At 36.8% G+C, this 19,027-nt stretch overlaps 1 protein-coding gene across 2 annotated transcripts in view; it reads left to right on the top strand.

The window, feature by feature from the left end:
* Positions 1-3,780: 3,780 nt before the first annotated feature.
* The window catches only part of LOC132111612 (estrogen-related receptor gamma-like), an 82,797-nt gene continuing 67,550 nt past the window's right edge, over positions 3,781-19,027 (top strand). For both annotated transcript variants that reach the window (XM_059519064.1, XM_059519063.1), the window contains exons 1-2: positions 3,781-4,021; positions 13,415-13,543. In XM_059519064.1, the coding sequence (XP_059375047.1) occupies positions 3,966-4,021; positions 13,415-13,543 (185 nt within the window). In that variant the 5' untranslated portion in view covers positions 3,781-3,965. The remainder of the gene's footprint in view (positions 4,022-13,414; positions 13,544-19,027) is intronic.

Here is a 19,027-nt window from a genome sequence, read left to right as displayed (position 1 = left end):
ATTCGTTTTCCCAAACTCACGTATTAAAGCATGTATCATTATTTTGTTTAGAATTATTAATGTAAATTAACTGTTTGTGTGTGTGTGTGTGTGTGTGTGTGTTTTTATAAAATACATTGTGATGTAGTATTAAAAATTACCTATTAAATATATACATATACAGACATACACACAGCATTTTTAGTATAACTTTAATTATTTATTTTATTAAATGACCTATAAACTGGTCTATTTTAAATTAGAGGTTTGAATATAGAAACAACAGCTATCACATTTTTGCAGCATTTTTGTTTGTAATACGCTTCTCCGCTCAGCCTGAGAGCTTTCACCCTGAGATGCCCAGTACTGACCCAAGTGGCTACAAATAATTATCCTGCCTCTTGAATTTATTACAGTCCAATTTTTGACAAGTTGATTTTAAACAACTCCAGCGGGGGACGCATTGACTGTATGGTCAGCTGACATGTGACCTAAGTGAACTTGCCCTCCCCTATTGACTGCCTTGATTGATGCTCCACCAAGCTAGCCCTGATCATTCTTAGCCACATGTCAACAGCCAGTGACCAAAAGGGTCATCCCTGTCTTTAACATTTCACACACACAAATAAAAAAACACACACAAGCTCTCATGCCTACATACTCACACACAAATGCTTACAAAAGCCAGACTGGGGTCTTTTCAAATCCATTTTGAGATTTGGCATACCCGTCCTTTTGCTAGCGCCTAATGCGTTTTGTTTTTACATCTCAGAGCTCGTCTTTCAATCTGCCGGCTTGTGAATTGAATGCTCGTCCGTCTCTTGTGGCAGAACAGGATTCGGTCTGAAAGCGAGACGTGGCTCGTTGTAAAACACACACCGTCTGAACAATAGAAGCAGACGCGCTGTGTTAAAACTGCTAATGAAAAAGAGGGGCAGCTATTGACACGTATCGTCAACCGCTGCAATCAGCGCAGACTAGTGGTGCATACTTGAGTTCAAATGTATTCAGCGGGGCAGCAGAGATTAAAGACTGTTAATGACAGCATATACTGTAGTAGTGAAGCCAGCCTTGATTCTGAATAACTTAGTGCTGCTAAACTGAATGTTCTTAGCATGTTGCCATCACGGTCAGATGTGTTGTACATAGAGGGGCTGACAGATGTTTGGAGTAATGTTTTGGGTCTTTCCTCACGTGGCCAGTGTTTTTGGGTTGCAGCCACCCATTCAGCACAGATATGGAAATTTGACCTAAAGGGGGTTCTGTCAAAAGTGTAATTGAATCAATACATCAGGATACAACATCGCACCCCTGCTGTGAAACCTAAATTAAAAAAAGCACGTCTGCAATGGGGAAACTTTGCTAGTGTGAACATTCAGGTTTGATTCACTTTAACCTCTTTCTTTAGATGCTCTTCAGACAAAACCATACATCTCAGTGAGCATCTTAGTTCCTCAAGTATGACTGCTGTCTGTTAGCTCCAGTGCTCTACATTTGATCTACAGGTACGTGGTTCTTAATATGAAGAATGTCTGTTGGTCTCATGGGACCTGGGTGAACACAGGTATCCCTCCTATCTGCATTCAAACACTACGGCAGTTCCTGTTCTCCTCATCCTTTTCATTTCTGTTTGTCCCAGTGCAATTAAAACAGTCAGCTGCCTGTCATTTCCAAGCGGAGCTTTGAAACCACTGCTTTAGTATTTTTTTTTTCTCTTGTTTTTTTTGTGATGCAAAGATTGCAGAGACTTTACATTGTTTAAAAGCAGAAGGATGAATAAATTAAGCAAATGTAAATTTCGCAGTGTGAGTATGTGTGTGTGGGTTGGCTGTTTGGAAACAGTAGTGTTATTTCAAAACTCCTTTGTTAGATCCAGTGTGTCCTTCAGCAATGGCAACACGGTCCCATGTAATAAAAATAATTTTCTAGTAGACTTTTACACTTCTCTGGAAGAAAAGTTACATGATTCTGATTGCTCAAATGCATTTCCTTTTCTTTTTCTGCCCATCTGTTATTTAAAGGGGAAAGCCTTATTTTCACTCAGTCTTTTCTATATGTGCCATATCAAGCTTTTTCTTTCTTTGTGCAGTTTAGAAGTAGATCTAATTTCCCCGAAAGATATTAGTTTTCAGTGATGTGTGCGATGCATTGATCTGTGCCTCTTTATTGTTGATCATCTCTCATTCAATATATCTTAGTCTACACAATGCACCTGCTGCCTACCTGAGTCTTAATAGCTGTTCATACAAATATGGAGTTATAAAATATATATATATATATATATATATATATATATATATATATATATATATATATAGTGAAATGGGTGTTTCAGTAATGCAATGACTGAAATTTGATTTTATCATACCATTACTACTACTACTACTACTACTACTACTACTAAAATAATCATGTATCATTTAAGTTTAGTTTAACTACTTTGTCTATTATTATTAATTCATTCATTTATTTTAGATGTAAATTAATTCTTGAAAAAAAAAAAAAATAAGATAAACAGCTTCATACAATTATTTTTTTAAATTTAAAAACGTTTTTTTGAGTAATGACAAAAACCATACTAACAATTATTTATTTAGTAGTTATGTAAAGTTAAAAAAAAATCTATAATATTTATTAAAAAAAATATAATGTGACTTCATGTTTATTAACACTCTTAAAGTAATCAAAGAAACCTGGGATCATATATGAGATCCACGGAAGAGGTTTAGTTCAGTTTCAAAGACCCAGGCATTTTAAAGAGACAGCTGCCTCCAAAATCCCCACAAGTTTGGAATATCAAAGCCGGTCAGATGCCATTTCTGTGGCAGCGTGGTGGGGCAAGCACAATGGTTTGTGGGCCAGTGCAGCTCCTGAATTTTCTTATCAGTGGGGAATTGCGGTGTGCTGAGATGCCACCAATATCTTCCCTGCTGCTGCCGGAAATACAGCGAGCCTGTGACATGCACGTAAATATACACACATACTCGCAGCCTGGATGCCCTGCAAATGTGGCTCAATCATTGTAAAACAAAGGGGTGCCTTTGATCTTTCCTCATCCTTTTCGCGCTGTATCTGTCAGTGATGTGGTCACGGTAGCGTGTGTCCACTCCCTCACTTCCACATTTGGGTCGGTGTTATGATGTTGCAGTATATTGCTATGGTTTTTCAGCTCTCTATCGCCTCAAATTCAAATATTTCCATTTACTCAAAGTGTACAACAACATTCGGAAGTCAGAAAAATTACATTTTCTCATTGTAAAACAAACGATACGTTTAAATTCAAATGTATTGATTGTTTATAACTCGATCATTTAATGTTCCCCATGCAGGTGGAAGAAAGAAACAAATGAGCAAGCAAACAGAGGCGGATGCAAAGCGAACAGCAAGCGGCTTCATTCACAATGTTTGTATCAACAAAGTGAGTGGTTTTATCTGTGCACTTGACAGCGCAAGCCGATAAGCATTGCTGAGGGAGAGATGCGGGCTGCTTCTTTAAACTCTCTCTCACCCCCACTTTCCCTTCATTACACCACTCCCCCTCTCTCCTTCTCTCTCTCTCTCTCTCTCTCTCTCTCTCTGGCTCGCTCGCTCTTTGTCTCTCCCCTCCCCTCTCTCCCAGCTCCATCTCTCTGTGGGAACAGACACTGCCCTGTCTCACTCCAATTGGCTGGGAAGCCACCAATCTGGTGTCCGGGAGGGCCGGGGGGACTGCATATGCAAAGCCCTGCTTCATATTAATGAGCAGCATTCGTGGCTTTAAGTGCTTGATTAGAAGAGTGCAAGAGCTTTTGGTCCCAACTGGCTGTGCCTATAGGCTGTCACTGGGAGAACGGTCCTGTTAATTGCACTGCTCAGTCACGGAAGGAGGAGGAGGTACAGAGAGAGGAAGAGAGGAGCAGAGACAGAGAAGCCAAAGAGAGAGAGAGAGAGAGAGAAAACTTTAATTTATATAAGAGGTTTGCTCAAACAATGATCGCAGAGTGCACATGGATTCGGTAGAACTTTTGCTCCCTGAGTGTTTTTCCCTGCACTCCGAACAACAGTAGGTACATTTTCATTTCTTCTACTTCTACTTGTGTGACCGGCTAGGCTGTTTGTTATGTCTGTATAGTTCCTGTCCTGGTTTGTTTGTGTGTTTATGTGTGCATGTGGTCACCCGTAGTCCTCCTTGTCAAGGTTGTTTTCACTGTCAGGTAGCGTCTGGAGCTGAGTGTGGGTGTGTAGGCTACATGCGTTGTGCCGGTAGCTGGTGGCTTATCCACTATTACAGTAATCTGCATCTGCTTTGACAGGGCAGTGTGTGTTTTATGTAAATCATTACGAGTGTGTGACGGAAAACAACATAAGAGAGAGAGTGCCAAGGGAGGAGGGGAAGATGAAAGCCATGGGATAGAAAGGAGAAAATGGTCTTAGGTGGCTTGAATCGCAGACCGGTCGCACAGCATGTGGCCCGCTAAATGTATTAAAGACGGTGTGCTGGCTCAGAGAGAAAGAGAGAGAGAGAGAGAGAGGGATTGAGTGCAGGAGCGGACGGTCCAGGATCCAGCAGAGAGAACAGCTCATAAGCTTCATATTTATCTCTGTCCCGCTCACTTCTGTCAGCACAGAGCAAGGAAACACAAATACACTGATTTAGACGTCAGGTATTGCACTGACAGATTTATGTAGACTTTAATTCTGTTCTAAATATCTGCTATTTTGATTCGTTTTGTGACTAAATCATGCTCGTTTAAAATCATGTGAGATAACAACAACAAAAAAAATAACATTTTAGGTGAGAAATACAATTAGAATAACATTCATAGTGGTTCTTGAAAAAAGAATTAATTGTCAAAAAAATACATTTTAATTCCTGTAAGTCGTGTCTTCTTGTAAAACATTATGCATTATGTCGACAGTCTTTGCTTCTTGAATCTGACAAAATAGTGATGTAGCAGAACAAATGCATGTACAAGTTTGATTAAAAAAACAGCAGAAATATTAACCTCTGCCCTGTGCTGCATATGAATACTGATAATTTTTTTTTTTAAAAACACGGTCTGTGAACTGACACTACCTAGAGTATATAGAAAAAGGAGAAAAAGGCACTGAAAAGGGTCAGAAAGATCAAAAACAGGTAACCATCCTGGTCTCATAAACCTTCAGTCGCTGTCCTGCACAATACAACACATAAGCATGCTCGACTTCAGCCAGAAAGCGATTTATAAACATACCTGAAGAACATATGCTAACGTAGTTGTGAGAGTGAATTTATTTAGTGATTGAGATTTAAAATACTGCTTGCTGATGGAATGACATGTGTTGGCACACACCCTGCACAGGATCATTAGATTAACTGGATTATTCAGACTCATGAAAGGAAATTTGGAGATAAGAGTGTCGGTTCCAAACAGCCTTTTAGCCATTTGGCTCTTGCTCGCTTTTTGATCTTTATTTTAGCACAAATTGACTACTGAGATTCTAATTAGTATATTAATATGGTAATAACAACAAGTGCTGGTTTAGCTATTATCATAATTACAGACTCTCACCGTCTGCATGTACATTTACATCTGCACGCTCATTTTAATATTTACATTCACAGATGGAGATATTATGGAGCGTGTTTCTATTACAATTATTTTGATTATGATGGGAACCTTTTATCTTTAGAAATGAATTATTATTAATATCATTATTAATTAGGTTAAATCTGATTATCAAGGTAATTTAGAATGTCTAAAAATTATGATTTTTTTGTTGTTGTTTTTTTACAAATATTTTAAAGACGGTTTATTCAAGAACAAATAAAAACAAAAATAGATGTTTAAAATAAATGTTACATATGTGGTGTACAAATTTGATTGTTCTGCGTGTTTTCAATTTTGTTAAACGAATGAGTGAGGATATTTGTATAAGACTTCAATATTTACACAAAGAAATTCATGCAGCTTCTCATAGGATTGTCATATAATTGCATGCATGTTTTTTTCTATTTGTTTTATTTTTTATTCAAAACCTTATATTCAAATATAAAAAACAAATACAAAACTGTATATTTCTAAAACACACACACACACACACACACACACATACACACACACACATATATATATATATATATATATATATATATATATATAATTTTCAAGCAAAAAGGAGAGTAAGAAATCTACACCAATACTTAATGCTCGACATTTTTAATTTCACCAGAAGCAAGCAGTCAGCTTTTTAAAGGCAATGGAGTGTGAATGTCCACTGGAAACATGGGTGTCATGTGTGTAAAATCATTGCCGGACTCTGCAGTGGGCTGAATAATTCAGTGCAGAATCATTCACGTGTCTGAGCATTCACTCGTGCATGTTCAACCTTTTGTCGCTTTTGCAGATGATTTTAAAACACCGAAACCCCCCTGTGGCCCTTAAAGAAAACTTGATTTTGCATTTCCTCTATACCCGTTCATACTCCCTTCTCTCTCTCTCTCTTGTGCGAGAGGCGAATGAAACCCCAAAGCCTGGGATCAGCAGGAATAAAGAGAGACTGTGTAAATTAAATTCCATTTAATCTCCTTATAAAATCATTTACTTAATTCATCTTTCAAATGATGTCAATATGTACAGCACAGATTTATTTATTCTGCCATGTGTGGTGAGTGTGTGCACGAGGAGGCCTTTGTTGCCATTCAGTCTTGATTTGGCTCCATCCCATTCCCCTGTGTGAGAGATGTCATGGCTTGTCCTGCACGTCTTTCTTTTTCCGTGGTCCCTTGTCGATTACTGTCTGGACACTCTTTGTCTTTACGCTGTCCTGCTTATTGGAGACAGAGCATTGCGACTTACCTTTATTTGAAGGGGTCTGAGGCATTCCAAGGGTAATTAACTCCAGTTAAAAGAGAGCCCCCTCCCTCCCGGCCCCTCCAGCGGCCTGTCATCCAAGAGAAAAGAGAGGCCTGGTGGGGTGGGGGGGGGGGGGGTCTTATATTTTTGCCCTTTTGTTAAAAAGTGCAATAAGTGGCATGTCGGACAGACGCACACACTCATGTGAAACAGTTGCACGCAGGTGCCGTGCACATGAAAACACACAGCCGGCCGTGAGTGTAAGAACCTGATGATGCAGTTGTCAATTTGTGTGATTTATGCATCAATCCATCAGGATTTTCCGAATGCAGTGCAGCAATTTATTATTATTATTATTTTTTTATGAGACGTTGAATAAGGGTTTTAACAGGCCACATGCCAGCTGAGATCTGCTTGCCTGCGTAAAAAATAAATAAATAATAATAATAATAATAATGACCCACTGGCATAAGCAATTAGCTGCTTTAAATGCAATTTTTAGACCTTCGTTTCCCGTTTTCTTCTGTCTTTATTTTGTGGATAATTCGGTCTGCTGTATGCCAGAGAGAGGCAGAGCAGGCACGGACCGCTGAGAGCCTGCAGGATACAGTTACAGCAGGTCAATAGGGAGCGTGGTCACTCCAGAAGCAGGAGGGTCCATGAGGGCTAGATAAGGGTGTAAAAATAGTGCTTTTAGCCACTGCGTTTTCCATCGGCTCCCAGCAGACTCACTGTTTGTCTATCGGCATGCGGATGTAGCTTTTCTGAATCTGTTTTTCCTTCCTGTTTAGCTATTTCTCAACAGAAGATGCATTACAACAAATTAATGTGTCTTTTGTGTGCTGGTTTTGTATTTTAAAAATATGTTAGTGTAAAATAGTTTTAGAAGTATACTAGCACAGTAAACTTAATGATAATTAGAATATAAGATGAAAATCAGGATGGAGATTTTTTTTTTATATTTATTTTATTATTATTACTATTAAAGTGATATAACTGGAGTTTACATTTGTTAATGGTGATGTGTGGCTGAACAAGAACATATTTGTGTGAAAGAACTGATGTTAGCGCTTTCAAAGGCAGTTAAGTTTCTCCAGCTCTAGTGGTGTGAATCCGTACTGATTTTTGAATCTATTTTATCTTAATTGGTCTTCAATGAAATTGAGAAATTTTGGTCTTGTAACAGAAAAAGGGAAATCAATCGCCCAGCTGGGTGACAGTGAAAAATTTCTTTGCGCTTTCTCATGTCATACATCACGTATGTGTGTGTGTGTGTGTGTGTGTGTGTGTGTGTGTGTGTGAGAGAGAGATGAGATGCTTGTAAAGCCCGACTACTTGCAGTCAGCTGTGGAGCATTTGTGGAGGCTGTTCTGGAATCTGAATCGCTAAATTTCAGCACTGTTCGGATACTAGAATCATTTTATTTCTCTATTATCTCATGGTTTGCATCAAATTAATTTATTTTAGTGCATTAATTCAGTCGGGATATTTCAACAAAGTGATTATATATACAGTACAGACCAAAAGTTTGGAAACATTACTATTTTTAATGTTTCTAAAGGAAGTTTCTTCTGCTCATCAAGCCTGCATTTATTTGATCAAAAATACAGAAAAAAACAGTAATATTGTGAAATATTATTACAGCTTAAAATAATAGTTTTCTATTTGAATATCCTTTAAACAAATAATTTATTCCTGTGATGCAAAGCTGAATTTTCAGCATCATTACTCCAGCCTTCAGTGTCACATGTAACATCCAGTCTATCACATGATCATTTAGAAATCATTCTAATATTCTGATTTATTATGAGTGTTGGAAACAGTTCTGCTGTCTAATATATTTGATGAATAAAAGGTTAAAAAGAACTGCATTTATTCAAAAAAAAAAAAAAATTCTAATAATATATATTCTAATAATATATTTTCTTTACTATCACTTTTTATCAATTTAACACATCCTTGCTGAATAAAAGTATTGATTTTAATTAAAAAAAGAAAGAAAAAAAATTACTGACCCCAAGTTACTGATCAGTAGTGTATATTATTACAAAATATTTATATTTTAAAAACATAGCTTCTTTTTTTTTTTTTTTTACTTTTTATTCATCAAACTATCCTAAAAAAGTATCACATGTTCTGAAAAAATATTAAGCAGCAGAACTGTTTCCAACTTTGATAATGAATCATCATATTAGAATGATTTCTAAAGGATCATGTGATAATGATCCTAAAAATTCAGCTTTGCATCACAGAAATAAATGATAATTTAAAGTATAATACATTTAAAAACAATTATTTTAAATTGTAATAATATATCACAATATTACATTTTTTCTGTATTTTTGATCAAATAAATGCAGGCTTAATGAGCAGAAGAAACTTCTTTCAAAAACATTAAAAGTAGTAATGTTTCCAAACTTTTGGTCTGTACTGTATATATATATATATATATATATATATATATATATATATATATAATATATATTAAGATGAAAATCAGTTTCATTGTTAATGCACTTGGCCGGGTTGTTTGTAAAACACCTTTGAACTTCTGTAGGGTCACAAATATATATATATTAATATCTATATGCACACCTTCAGGCCAATTTGTCCCCCTCAAATAAACCAGAATGATGAAATCCTTGGAGAAATGTGCTGCATTTGAAATTCAAATGCCACTAAATCAAGCCTGTGCATGTCATTTTCTTCAGCACTTTTATGTACATTATCTCGCTGTGTTTGCTTAGCATGACTTTTTAAAACCTGTTTAAACGTGTCCCCGTGGAAATGCTTAGGCAAACAGAAGCTATTGTTTCTTTTTCATCTAGAATGCAAAATTTCTTTATTTTGAGTCAATTCAAACGAGTGTTATTTCTGCCCTGCTGTAGATTGTCAAAGCGATCCTGATGGGAGGTTTTTGAACAAATCTGCTTATGTGCTGTAATTTTTCTAGACAGGGTACGGATGTACCTCACTGCAGCCCAGGTCACTGACTGAGCTCGGAGTTAGAGTGTTAGCAATTGCATCACATGTATTTGCAGATATCAAGACAATTTTTTTTTGCATACTTTGCGGGATGTAATAGTAGACCTGTGCATGTCTGTGTGATGTGTCAGACGGGTGTATTTGCGCTTCATAGCTCCGTTCTCGTCTGCTCCCAGCCACTGTTGTGCTGGCAAACGGCTGCATTCCCATAGAGATCCGCGTGGTTCCAGGTTGGAGCGCCCGCACGCGCTCTGTCATATTAAAGCTGACAGTCCATCTGCCGCGTGGCCGGCCACGCTGCCTGTGCTGCCCCTCCGTGCGAGGCCCGCGTTTAATTCCACCTGTCCCATTCTTCAGCCTTCAACCCCCAAAGGTTGAATCACGTGCTCGTCAACCTACAATAACAAGAAACCCTGCTGACATGGTTTAAAGACATGTCCGGTGGTGTCTGTGACATGATAGTGCTAACACAGTGGCATTTAATAGCAAAAGCTGTTATTAAGGAGTAACATGTAAGTCTATTTGTGTGTGTTTAAAAGCATCTCTGTATGTTTAAATGTTTAATGCTTGTATGTTCATTGTTCATGTTCATGTTTTAGTTGGTTGGAGGACTGGGTAATTAGCAGGGTATGAGTAACCAGACTGTGTGAGTTCTCAGGAAGGAGTGAGAGAAAGAGAGAAAGAGAGACAGAGGGATATAGGCATGGCATTTACCATGCATGGGGCGGCCATTCTTGTATAAGGAAGAATGGCACCTGTCTAATCAATCAGACCCCCAGTATTAACAGATGGAATAGCAACAAATGAGTGAGTCACAGAGCATGGCCGCTCATTGTCCTGCATGTTAATCCTTGTCCGCATTGATACAGTATTAGGCGTTTTGACAGAAGCATGAAATGGGCTCAGGTATATCCCTATAGATTCATTCTCTCCTTTAGAAGTGCCTGTTTTTCCCACTGATCTGAAGTGACACTTCATTTTAGCTGTTACTCTTGTTTTCATTGTTTGACCAACCTTTGATTTCTAAAACAAAATACCTTTTACTTCTTATTGTTTAAATTGTAATAATGTAATTAATAATGATTATTATTATTATCATTAGAATAGTAAAAACTAAAAGGCAGTTTAAAAATGTTAATTAAACTGAATCAGTGTTAGTATAATAAGTGCTTTATTTGGATGATCAGACTATGTCATTTAGGCACAACCACCACATAATTTTGTCGTGTATTTTTTATTTTTTTTTATGTGTACTTTTTGTTTTTCTTTGTTTTCTGTTTCTTTATTTTAACATCTGTTTTCCTCGTTTCTTTTCTATGTCTTTTTTATTTTATAAACTTTTATAAAGGTTTATTCGCATTTCTTTTCTGTTATTTCTTTTTTTTATTTCATAAAATTATGTAGCCCTAAATGCAAGTAAAGAAGGGAGTAAATGATTCATGTGATGTGCTGTAAAAATGTACAAATTCAATCCAGCAATCCAGCAATCCTGCCCTAATTAATTTCCCTAAATTTGAATAAACTATTTTACTGTATATACTCAGAGGCCACAATTACCATGTTATTTACATAGCTCTGTCACAAGTGCTGTTCTGAAATATCAGCCATACTTTAGCATTCCGGATGAAGTAGTTCTTTTGTTTTCTGGAGTTGTTTAGTGAATGACTGAGATAAATGTGTGTGTTTGTATATGTCCGTGTGCATGTCTTTCTGTGCATGTTTTTGTATGTGTTTAAACATAAAAGATGATCTCTTATTTTTTTAGAGGGACTTTTTATACTTTAAATGCATATAAATATGTTTATAAAATGTATTTACAGCTGTTTTAATGTACTATTTTACTTGCAAATCTTCCCTTCTGATTTCTTTACAGATGTTTAATATTGTGCCACTAAAGTCAAAGAGTTTATTTGCTTTTGATGTAATTTTCATCCTTGTCTGTTGCTAATGATGTGTCCTTTTATATATAGCATGGTCTGTCTACACATCTCTCCCGAATGAGGGGAAAAAAAATATTGCACTCTACTTTACAGAGCATCCCGGTAATAACAGATATTTAATGCTGCTGGCATTGGGAGCACAGTAGTGTGTTTGTGTGTAAAGTCACGTTAAAGAGAGTTGAGAGAAACAGGAGTGTATCAGGCCGTGTAGCGTGTGTGATGCTGGGGATTATCGATTCCACTGCTCACTCGCCCTGAACTAAAGCCAAGACATTACGTGTGTGTGTGTCTGTGTTGCTTTTCTTCCACTAAGCTCTGACTGGCTCACCAGCCTCGTACACACACACACACACACACACACACACACAGATAGCACATGCTGTTCTGTGCACTGTTTGTGAGGTACAGTAAACACATACTCTGAAGTGTATAATTTCAGAATGAACTCTCAAATTAGCAACAAAATGATTTGACAGTCCCTAATGTTGATTCAAAACACAATTTTCTGGAATAATGAAATGTTCCCTGAATTTTTTTTTATATATTTAATGTCCTTAATTAGGCCTCTAAATAATAATAATAATACAAAAATGACTAAATAATAATAATAATACTTAAACTACAATGTGAGGTGAAATTTCTAAACTTTACTCTTTAAGCTGAAATGACAAGATTTTTTAGAAATGAAAAAAAGAAAATCTAAATGAACATTCAGCGAGAAATGCCTAAACTTGATCACAGACAGATAGACAGAAACTATCACGAGAGCCTTATAGAAAGAGAAGGATGGGAAGACAGACGGATCTTCATGGCTGGGCTCTCTCAGACAGCCGCTGAAGCACAGCATTAGTTGAGTGATTAGCTTCATCAGTCCGAGTGTGGGGACAGTCGGGGGTTGTGCGGCTCTAATGACATTGAACATGTTTGCTGAGTTGGAACAGAGAAGGAGAATTAGGGGCCTCCTCTGTTAATTAGAGAGTGTGGCAGACTCACTCTTGCAGCCGCACTGCCTGTGGCTCATAACACTTCACTTCTTTTGCTCTCCGGTGTTTTGCTTTTATCATAAAAAAAAATCTACAGTTAGGAATCTTCAAAAATATGTGTTTCTTCTTTGATCGAGAACTTAAAGTGTATGTTAATGTGCACAGGTGTTTTTCATAGGTATTTTTTTGTGTCCTCAATTAATTTCCATAAGTTCGTATAAAGATTTTGCTGTCCTAACACACAGCTGAGGGTTTTCTTCTCTTCTTTTACATGATCATTTCTCAACCCGTTCTGTCCCCTCTGATTCGGAGGGTCCCATAAAGCCACAGGCTCTCCTGCCCTGATGTGTACAGGGGCCACAGGCGTGCGCTGATCTTCCTGATTTTTTTCTTTTATCTCCCGACACTTCAGACTTGTTAAATCTGAGGCTGGTAGAATGATGAGTCTGTGCATTAAAAACGTCAAGGCAGGTTTCAATTAACACCTCGCATTAACAAAAGACCCTCTTCAGATCCTTAGTGTGGACGCAGTTGCAGCTGATCCATTAAAGAATGGAGGTCAGGAAAAGAAGGAATATTTTCTCTCACAGAGTGCCGAGCTGCATCACTGTCTGTCAGCAGTTAATGGCTCAATGCTTCTTTATCAGAATTCCTTAGTCCATTTCACTGACCCTCGTTTTTATTCATTTTCTTGCTCTCCCTTTTGTTGTAGAATGAATTTATCAAAGGCCCAAGTTAATAGCGAAGATAAGTACGCCAAATGCAGCGCTTGGAGAACACAACAGCAATACGACATCGAGGCCAGTCACATGCGTGATGCACATGCTCTATATAACCAGAGGTAAGGAAAGGACCAAAAACATTGTCATCAAAAGCCAAAATCTGTTCTGGTGATTATTTTGTGTTTTTGTTGTTTGTATGTGAGTTTGTGTTTTGCCTGCCCAGCTATTACTTATCTATGCTTGCTTCATTCAAGTCAGTGTCTTAGTGTAGTTCATCGAGTGTTTGTGCGTGTCGTCAACTTGCAGGGTTTAATTTCCGCATGTTGAACACATTGTGCACTATCAACCAGGTCCTAGACAGTTCCCATTAATGGGAAACGGCTACTACAGAGTAACCTGATAATTTTCATGTGTTTTATATCTCAATGTCTGTGTGTTGGTGGAGGGACATTTCTACATCTGTTTACATCTGCCTCAAGCTATGGTGATAGAAAGATGAATGGACTATAGATATGGATAGGGAAAGTTTATGTTGAGTGTATTGGTATAGGTTGGAGAGGTTGCCTGTTGTCGCCCCAGATGCAGAGGAATGTGTTAAATGCTTCAAGGATTCCGATTAGCATATAAATTTAGATGTATGAAGATCATTGCTCTGATCACGAGTCAGTGAGTTTTATCTAGATTTAGTGGGGGCTGATTTGCGTATAAAATACAGCCAGATGTGACCAGTTAAGAGTTCTCACCAGGCCCTTCTATCTCTCTCTCTCTCTGTCTCTCTCTCTCTCTCAGTCCATCTTCTGTAAAATGTCTTTGTTTGACTTGTAATTTCAATGTCATTTATGGTTATTACTTTAGAGGTTACTGAAGGGTCAGAGAGAAAAGTGCCGTCACTTGTTTGATTAATTTTCAAATGCCACATTTTATTCTGTTGGATATTTTCATTTTCAGTAACATTTGTATTCATTCATTTATTTTTGTATATATATATTGCAATAAACTGCAAATATGGAATGTTCACTGTAAACAAGTGAAAAATCTAATAATAATTCATATTATATTATGAATTATGTGTTTAAAGGTACTTCAGAGGAGTGTCTTTTTTAATGTGCAAATGGCTTTATGTCACTTTGAATACTCAACGTCCTCCTTATTTTTGGAGTTTAGTTAGGTGTGTGTGTGTGAGGGGAGGAATTTTTTGGGGAAAATTTATTCAAACCTTTTAAAAGAAGGTGTCTGTGCTTTGATGGGGGCCATCACATGTATTACATGGATTGGATTTGAGATAGGTTAGTCTGGGTTAAACCAATTTGGCTCAATTCGAATACAAGAAGTTTTCTCCGCTCTAAGCCAATGAGGATCAAGTTACTAGTGTAGATGGAGCTTCTTGCTCTCGATAGACAGGCCTGCCAGGCAATGCAGTGTCACTCCATAGGCCTGAAACAAAGCATGCTGGGAGCTGGAGGACATGGCTTTCACCATGAACATCCACATTGGTCATAGCACAGTTTGAACTCTGGTTTTTATTCACTTTGGAGGGCTAGATGTGTGTCACTGGTGTAAATTCAGGGTTGAAGCTAATGCTACTGCTAACAGGCATGTCAAACACATTCACACACACCAAAAAGAGCAGGATGTTTCACTTGCAGCTGTATCCAAAGATTTGAGGGTTAACCCCACATACATACACAATCATACACCGATGGCCATCGACTCAGTAGGCTACTGTCGTATATGCATAGACACATGTGATGCACAAACACACACAGTTTACAGTTTGATCACTTATGCCAGCATAAGATTCATACAGATTTGTGGGAAAAACATCTATTAATACAGTAGTTCAGGGGATCTTTGTGAACCAGAAGAACGTTGAATGTTCGTGGACGTCTGCTCAGATAAATAAATCCCTTTACTGAAATAGGGCGAACACCCACCTTCAACACTTCCTCACACACATGCACACACCTTCCTCTGATAAGTCTCATCTCTGAGTGGAGTGAGAGAGACAGAACCCTGGTCCCGGGGTCAGGGGAAAAACCTCTCCATCTGCTGGTGAGCTGTTACCCAGATGCAAGCCATTTTCCAGATAAACAGAATCAACTGATTTAGCTCCTCAGCCTCCAGAGGCACTGTTTTATTTATATGATCAAATACTCCGAAAAAAAATTAATTTGTCAAGGGAACGGCTTGTTACTGTAAATTTAGCGGGTTGTGTAATAAATTAGATTGCCTTAAACGCAGATGGGAAATCAAGGGCTTTTGGGTGCAGTACGGGGTGGAGATTGAATCGAAGGTTTATAACTGGGAGGATTGTTAGACTGAGGTGTTTTATATTGTAGTGTTAAAACTTTCAATCTTTCCGGAGTGTCAGGGCCGAATGTGATGGGCAAAAACAACTTGTTGCAAATAGATGTTGGGTGTTTGATTTTATTGAAATGTTATTGTGTCTTAGTGGAACATATTATGTTTTAGAAATTGATAAAGGTCATATAAACTTTTTATTTTAATCAATAAACATCTGTTTTCTTTATTTCCCTTTTTTAACTTCAGCCATTTTTTTTAATGATATTTTCTAATATTATGATCTTTGAATTTGAAAAATGACAATTACATATTCATATCAGCTATTGTAGTTTTAATGATTATTTTTTAATCTTTTTTTTTCCTTTTAGTTTTAGTTAAAGTTTTAGTAATTTTTATTGTGTTTTTGTCACTTTTTTTTTTATATACTTCAGTTTTAGTTGAAGTTATTTTAGTACATAAAGTATAATTAAATTAAAATGAGAAATGTTGCTTTGGAGACAAGCTAAAAAACTAAAAGTAATTTATGTTTTAGTTAACATTTTATTTTAACATTTTATTTTAAGTAAATGTTTTTTGTTTTGTTTTATTTTTATTTCATATTTATTTTTAGTTATTTATAATATTCCTGGTTCATATGTATGTTGATACATTACATTATTTATCATATGCTTGAATTTCATTTTTTAAATTTTCATGTTAGCAGTACTTAGTCTAAATATAATGCATTTATCATTACTCCTATTATATTTGAAATGTTTATTCATTCATATCTATTAATATTTGTATTAACATATTTCGTATAGTTTTTATTTTTATATGTATTTTTTGGTATCATTATTTATATTATTATATTTTGGGTGTTTATATATAGTAAATATATAGTAAATTAGTATAGTAAAATAGCAAGTAGCTATATAAAATTATTCTTGTCTCAGACAACTAATAATGAAAGAAACCGCATAGTTGTGGTAGTTCTGTTAGTGAAGTTGGAGTGATGTTACCATCTTTGCCATCAAAGCAATGCTGAAAAAACGATTGGACTGTTTGCGCCTCTTCTTTCACCCTAATGAATGTGTGCCTGCAGACATGGATGGTGTATCATTCGGGGTTGGGGACTGGGCTCCTTGCAGATAGAGAGAGACAGAGAGAGAGAGAGTGGTGGAACGGGTATTACAGAGGTAAACCCGATTATGGGCGGAATTTGAATTAGATTTTGCAACAGATGGTGGTGTTGAAAATTTAAGATGCTTTGCGGCAGGGGAAGGCGACAGCAGCTCGGCGCGTCTCCATGCAAGCGGGGGTGATAGACAGCTATAACTCAGTACAATCCTGCCATGACAGCCAATTTCAAGAATCTGATCTGGTTAAAGACATGGCTTTCACCGGTTCACTCACCAAAAAACAACCACAATTTCTCTCCTTTCCTCCCTCCCTCTTTTTGCCCGCTTTTAGCACCTCTTTTTACACATCATATTTCCTGGAATAAAATCCTCTTTAACCATCTGTTTAATAGAATGTGTTTTTAATCTCCATTTTTTTACTCCCATTATTTATTTATTTTTATATTTACGTGCAATTTAATTTCTTTGAGACTGCGGCTCATCCTCGCTTATCTGCTCTCTTGTCCTGTTGGGGTTGAATAGATGGGTTCTGTGCTCTAACTGCAGTAAAGCAGTGATTTTAGGCATATTGCTTATTGAAAAATAGCAAACGGTTATTTGCTCTTCCCTGTTCTGTAGGGCCTGTCACTGCCGAAGAAGCAGCCGCTCGCTCCTACCCACAAAAACGTCAGATAATGAAATAATGATTGGCCTTGTTGACTTAGTTTCACCTCTTACTTTGACAGTGATTCAGCTAGACTGACACTTTGTTTTGCTGAACTTCGTACATATATACAGTATCTTATTTTATTTTTATTTGTTTTACATTTATATGAATGCAAGTGTATTTGTGTTTGTGTCTGTGTTTACTTGTATTGTTTATTTTTTTTTGTTGAGAGGGATATCTTTCCTTGATCAAGCCCAACACATATTTGCCCGCACAGGAAAATGACCTAAATCATAAAGATTTTAATCTACGAGTTTGCCATGGGCTGTCAAACACACACACACACACACACGTTTGTTTTTGTGAAAAGTGGGGACATCCCATAGGCGTAATGGTTTTTATACTGTACAAACTGTATATTCTATGGCCCTACACCAACCCTACACCTAACCCTATCCCTCACAGGAAACTGTGCATTTTTACTTTCTCAAAAAAAAAAAAAAACACTTATTATGTATGGTTTATAAGCGTTTTGAAAAATGGGGACATGGGTTATGTCCTCATAAGTCACCCTCTCCTTGTAATACCTGTGTCATACCCATGCCATTATACAGAGTTGTGTCCTGATATGTCACAAAAACATGCACACACACACACACACTCACACACAGACATGACTCTTATCGGGTTTGGACATCTTAACCCTTTAGTGTTGTCAGTGAACAAGAGGGAATAACATTTTAATTTGTTTTCCCCCACACAGATTCTTTTGCAGAGACTTAACTTTATTTAAACGAGATCTCTAAATATACATTATTATCTCTCTGCATTTACAGTATTGTATTAGGAGCTTAGCTAAGGGCTACTGATCCTCCTGCAGTATTTATTACACAGCAGAGCGTTAGCTCCTCATCTCCACTGGCCTGCCGCTGGCATTTTTACGGCAGCTCGCTCCATTGTACAAATGAGTTTTTGCCATTATCACATTGATTGCATGTAATCAGAGGTGTTATTTTGAAGGCGTCTATCGACAATGAAGTGAATTACTACTTTCTAACCCACTAATGTTATAACAATTGATCTGCCCATACAGCCGGAAAAGGCAACCTGTTTCGCATGTCTGTATTTCTCATGCGGGAACAAGTGTAATCAGTATCCTTAAGTACAATGCAGTTCAGTTCCTGTTTTATAAGGTTTAATTGAATATCTTACAACTTTCTTGAGAGCAAATGCACCTTTAACTCACTCTAAGAGGGAAACAAATGTTAAGGAATGCATTTTAAAATATTTTGTATAATTAGTTATTTAAAATAATGGAATACTTTGGGGAACAAAAATGGAAAAATACTTTTATTTTTTTCTAATTATTATTATTATTATTATTATTATTATTATTATTATTGTTGTTATTGTTATTTAGTATATATAATCAACATGATACAATTAATTGAATATTTTTCATATATTTCACAAATTTTTTATTTGATATGTCACACATTTACTTTTTTCTTTATACAAAATCCTAAAACATC

Source organism: Carassius carassius, chromosome 31 (assembly GCF_963082965.1).
Source record: "Carassius carassius chromosome 31, fCarCar2.1, whole genome shotgun sequence".
Lineage (NCBI taxonomy): Eukaryota > Metazoa > Chordata > Actinopteri > Cypriniformes > Cyprinidae > Carassius > Carassius carassius.
The sequence above is the reverse complement of the archived record's forward strand: the minus strand, read 5'-3'. Positions and strand labels throughout refer to the sequence as shown.